The sequence below is a fragment of the Arachis ipaensis genome, chromosome B07 (genome assembly GCF_000816755.2).
Source record: "Arachis ipaensis cultivar K30076 chromosome B07, Araip1.1, whole genome shotgun sequence".
In the NCBI taxonomy this organism is placed as follows: domain Eukaryota; kingdom Viridiplantae; phylum Streptophyta; class Magnoliopsida; order Fabales; family Fabaceae; genus Arachis; species Arachis ipaensis.
Genome location: NC_029791.2, coordinates 1,085,226 through 1,090,607, shown reverse-complemented (window position 1 = coordinate 1,090,607; position 5,382 = coordinate 1,085,226). Strand labels below are relative to the sequence as shown.

General features: G+C 34.2%; 2 protein-coding genes across 2 annotated transcripts in view; both read left to right on the top strand.

The window, feature by feature from the left end:
• LOC107608256 (ABC transporter G family member 26-like) overlaps positions 1-669 on the top strand; it is a 3,836-nt gene extending 3,167 nt beyond the window's left edge. Inside the window, exons 9-10 of the mRNA XM_016310101.2 lie at positions 1-48; positions 172-669. The exon at positions 1-48 is cut by the window's left edge and continues 37 nt beyond it. Coding sequence (XP_016165587.2) covers positions 1-48; positions 172-441 — 318 coding nt within the window. The 3' untranslated portion in view covers positions 442-669. The remainder of the gene's footprint in view (positions 49-171) is intronic.
• LOC107609785 lies at positions 1,432-4,216 on the top strand. The gene is made up of 2 exons (XM_016311814.2): positions 1,432-3,626; positions 3,816-4,216. The coding sequence occupies exons 1-2, from the start codon at positions 1,785-1,787 to the stop codon at positions 3,924-3,926; spliced, it is 1,953 nt and encodes a 650-aa protein (XP_016167300.1). The 5' UTR covers positions 1,432-1,784; the 3' UTR covers positions 3,927-4,216.

Sequence of the window (5,382 nt, the reverse complement as noted above, 5' to 3'; positions counted from 1 at the left end):
TCTTTAATACTAATGTTATTCCTTCTCACTGGTGGATACTATGTCCAGGTATGAACAAGATGATTGTATTCAAACACTGACTTCTAGATGTTCAAACCATGAGTTTGTTTGTTATAGAAGTAGTTTACAACATTAACTGAAAAGATGATTGTATTGAATGCATGGATTCAGCACATACCAAAGTTCATGCAGTGGATGAAGTACCTTTCATTCATGTACTATGGATTCAGACTTCTTCTAAAAGTGCAGTATTCAGGAGACCAACTCTATGAATGTGAGAGCATAGGAGGGTGTAGGACCCTTCAGAGTTCACCTTCATTTGACACTGTTAATTTGAAAGGTGGCTTACAAGAAGTTTGGGTTCTCATAGCCATGGCATTATGCTTCCGTTTTCTTGCTTACTTCTGCCTCCGCAGAAACATTGATGTATGCAATTATTAGTATCTTTGATGAGTGATTTGAGAATTAATGTGGTGGTTGTGGTTGTTTGTAACATGTAATATTTGAGGTAAGTTTGTGACTGCAACTTCATAATTAGGAATACTTAATAGTTCCTTTGTTGAAAGCAAAATGAAAATACTGAATTTCATGTATTGTATTTTACAGCTTGTAATATAGCATATAGGTACTTCAATTTACATTAATCAAATTAATGGGGGTGATTTGCTATCTACAAACTTCTCTTTTTTTGTTTCATATTATTATTTCTCAATTTAAGTCAATCTTTGCTCTCAAGACACTTGCAACCACCTATTTATCAAGCATGAAAACACAACTCAAAGGAGAGGGGAAAAAAATACACAAAAGGTTTGTTTTTTTAAGGTGGAAATTCATATGGAGTTGTCTTCATGTGAAGTTAGTCGAAAGAACCGTTGGATGATTTGACATATTTAACTAAATTGTTATCTAACGATTTTTAACTAGCAATTTCATATAAATACAACTATACGTGAGTTTTTATTTTATTTTATTTTATTTTTAAGTAACATAATAGAGGGATAGAAGGGGGGTGTGGAGGTGGTTTGGGATCAAATCCATGTGCATGTAATGAATTAATGATGATGCTTCATGCCTTGATTAAAGATAGATTTTGCCTTTTCTTCTTCTAGGATTAACTTAGTTAACAAGATGTCAGGAAGAACTTTGCATTCATTATCTATCATTAATTTGAATGCTTTTTATTAAATATAAAAACTATAAAAGTAACTCCTTTTATTATAACATAATCTATTGAAATTGAAGATAAAATAATTTTTTGTTTAATTATATATACATAAAATAAAATCACATAATTTCTCTCCGAAAATTTCCTTGGTACATACAAACTTTATATCATCATCTACCTCTTTTATTCATTACTTAATTGTAACTACATTCTTAACCCACATTAAATACTTCAATTTACACTCAAGTTTAGGATCACTTTTTCCTAAACTATGTCTCATTAAACCCACAAAGCAAAGCACCAAATTTCCCCCACTATTTTCTTACTGTTGCAATGTTTATGTTTTTGTTCCCTCTCTATCTTTAAAAGGCATGCAATTTTTTTAATCTTTTCTCACACAAAACCCCAAAACCACCATAATCATATGGTTATGATATGATGACCTTTCATTCATTCATAACATATCTACTTCTACATTGTAATTATATCCCAAATTAAGAAATCTATCTATCTATCTTAGTTTGACTTTTCTCTGTTTGTGTCTCTGTCTCTGTCTCTGTCTCTTACTCTGCTCTCAGAAAAACAGAGTAGCTCTGCTTCGTCCATAAACTGCAACAAAATGGAACTTGTACCCTACTCTGATTCCAAATCCGACACCAACCCACCATGGAAAGACATGTTCCGATCCGCCTCCGTCAGAAAACCAACCCCGCCACCGTCTCCTCCGCCGCACGCGCCGCCGCAGCAGCAGCATCAGCAAAATTGCTCTGACCCTGGTGATAAAAAACTCAACTTTTCCGGTGAAGACTCTCAGGTACGACTCGCAATCTTCATAGCCATGGCACACGCTGGCCTCGCCTTCGCAATTATCGTTTTTTATGGTCTCTTCAAGCTTCTAGAGCAGTACTTGAAGCCTCTTCAATGGGCAGTGCTATGTTCTATCCCTCTCAGGGGAATTCAGAACGCCATTGTTGCGTTCTGGTATGAGCCATTGAAGCTTGGCCTCACCGACACCCTTCTCGCTGTCCCAATTGCGGTTATTAGGGTCTTTTTGGGTACCCTTTCTGAGATTCGAGAAGCTTCTATGAGGGTCATTCTTAGGAAGTCAAAGTCTGAAACTTTATCATCACTTGAAAGGAAAAAGCTTAGTGGGTTCTCCACTATTCTTCGGTTACTTCTATCTTTTGGTGTGTTTGTTGTTGCTTATGAGAATCTTGGTGTTGTTGGGTCAATGTTAATTATTGGATTAGGCTTTGTTTTCAGCACAAAGAATGTAGATTCCACTTTGTCTTACTTTAATAGCATTAGAATTGGTGGTTTTTTCACTAGAAGGATGCTTAAGAGGTTGCATACTATTGTGGCTGTTGGGTTGATTCTTGGCATGATTGTTGGGTTCTTGGTTGGGTTGATATTCTTCTCTTATAAGATTGGTGTTGAAGGGAAAGATGCTGTGGTTTCGCTGAAAGTGCATGTCGAAGAGAGCAATTATGCTGAGAGAATTGGTGTTAAGAAGTGGATGGATGAGAATGATGTTCCTGGGATGGTAGATAAGTACACTGCTCAGTTTTACAGGACAGTGTCTGATCAGGTTGATGGATTGGCAATGCAGTACAATATGACCGAGTTCGTCAATGGTCTTAAGCATTTTGTGATAACTAGTAGCAGTGTTAACACTTCAGGGTCTTCAACTGAGTTGTTGACCCCTTCGCCTTATACGGAAAAGTTCTTGAATTTGAAGGATCGGGTAGCAAATAGGGAATGGAGTCAGATCTATGCAGAAGTGGATAGCATTTTCCGAGAGCTTGTAATCACTCGCGAGGACTTGGTTGAGAAGGCAAAAGGGTATGCCGTCAAGGGAATGGATGTAGGTCAAAAGGTTTTAGCTAGCAGCACGAATGTGCTTGGAAGTGGCACAAAGTTCTTTATGTCAATTGTAAATTCCATAGTTTGTGGTGCTGCTGAGATCTTCAATTTTGTGTCTCAGACAGTGGTTTTTTTCATGGTTTTGTATTATCTCATAACATCTGAATCTGGTGATGTGACTGAACAAGTTATGTACATGCTTCCACTTCCAAAATCGGCCCGGCTCAGATGTGTTGAAGTGTTAGATAAGGCGATTTCCGGAGTACTTTTGTCTACTGCTGAGATTGCATTCTTCCAAGGGTGTCTGACTTGGCTTCTATTCAGGCTATACAGAATACATTTCTTGTATGTGTCAACTATGCTTGCCATCATAAGTCCACTGCTGCCGATATTTCCAAGCTGGCTCGCAACAGTTCCTGCTGCAATACAACTAGTGCTTGAAGGCAGATACATAGTCGCCATTGTCCTATCACTTGTTCACCTTTACCTCATGGATTATGGGGCAAATGAGATACTAGAAGATGTGCCTGGCCATAGTTCATATCTTACTGGAATGAGCATCATTGGGGGAATGGCATTGTTTCCATCAGCTTTAGAGGTAAATTGTTACCCTCCATGGTTTGGTTCATATCTTCTGTTTTAAAATTTAAGACTGGTTTTCGTGTGTGATTCGATTTTGTTGTATCAAACACTTACCACTAAGCCAAAAACTACAACTTCATTTCTTTACATCTAGTGTATGTGAATCCCACAACAGTATCACATTGACTAAGTTATTGTTCTGCAGGGAGCTATAATGGGGCCATTGATAACCACAGTCATTATTGCTCTGAAGGATTTATATGCTGAATTTGTTTTGGAACAACCAAAGGACATTGCCAAGACAAAGGAAGATTAGACCATAACCTGTTTATATGACAGTATTCATTTCATTTTGAGTTGAAGGTTTCTGCATCTGCAAGTTCATTATTGTTCTTATCCATTCTGTTTATGGATCTTGTTCCTAAGTTCCTGATTTGTTTGTAATTTATATTCTTTATCTGTATCATTCATTAGATTATTTGTGAAGTTTGTAACTGACAAAATAGGACTTTTATTTGCTCTTTCTATTCTCATTCCATTTTTAGATGACATAAAATTACTCTTCACTTGGAGGCAGTGTTTGATAATTGTATATTCACTCCAAAATTGTTGTATTCCTATAAGAATTTTTTCTTATTCGTTGTACCCCAATAAATAAATATATAAAAAAATTTTAGAACATGTATTAGATGAGCTTGTTGGAAATATAATAGTATCTTTTTCAAGCACAAAATGTTTGTTATATTATATACTTTTCACAAATTTCATAGTTTGATAAAGGAATCAAAGAATCAAGTTAATTGATGGCATAAAGAAAAGGATAACAGCTTGGAATTGCAGCAGAAAAATGGAGTGAGCACTGAGCATTGACATTCTTGAGTATATATTATTACAGAGAAAAGGTGTTCATTATGGAAAGTGGTAGTATCTAATAATAAAAATATTTTATGTGACATTAATTAATTTAGTATCTAAAGAAGCATAGCACAAGAAACACATGGGAACATAATTATCAACACTGATCTGGCAATTAATTTTTATTTCAGGTTTGAGTGATAACAAAGTCAGAACTTTTTCTTAAAAAAGTACATTATAGTTTGGAAAGCTATAAATCATTAGGTAAATTCTATGGTGCCTATAACTTTGGTATCAAATTTGCCGAACTTACCTTGTATAGTAAATTTTAAATATTAAAAAATTATTTACTTTTATATTTTTTAATTTAAATATTAATTTTTATCTTCTTTTAGTAAATTAGGCAAATATAGATAGACACCATAAAATGCACCAAATCATTATTTGAGTGAGAACAAAAATTCTTGTAACTTTTGCTAAAGAAAAATGACTTGAGAAGTTTCTACTCCAAAATAATGGGAACCATAGATATATAGATGGGGATAAAAAACATACCAATGTGAAATTTTCCCATGATTTAATTATATTTCAGATATATCTTTTTTTATCATCAACTTTTCGTCTTTTATATATAGGTTTATTTTTCTAATATAATAGTAAAAAGAAAAAAAATTAAGATCACATATTATAATTCAAAATGTGTATAATTTTTTAGAAAAATATATAAGGTAGTCTAGAATTTTTTTTATTTTAGAGAAGTTATTCTAGAAGTTTGTTAATTAATAAAAGTTCTTAGAGGGAGACTTAAGAGGCATGAGTCATGCTATTCCATACTTTTCTTAGTAATCACCCTTTTCCCTTTAACTTTAAAGCCTCTTGATTTCATCTAAATAAATTGAAATACATAAAAAATTATG

Excerpts from the sequence above, each read along its gene's own strand:
- LOC107609785 (XM_016311814.2), top strand. The coding sequence starts at position 1,785 with ATGGAACTTGTACCCTACTCTGATTCCAAATCCGACACCAACCCACCA. Across the intron at positions 3,627-3,815 it reads TGTTTCCATCAGCTTTAGAG|GGAGCTATAATGGGGCCATT; the intron begins GTAAATTGTTAC and ends ATTGTTCTGCAG.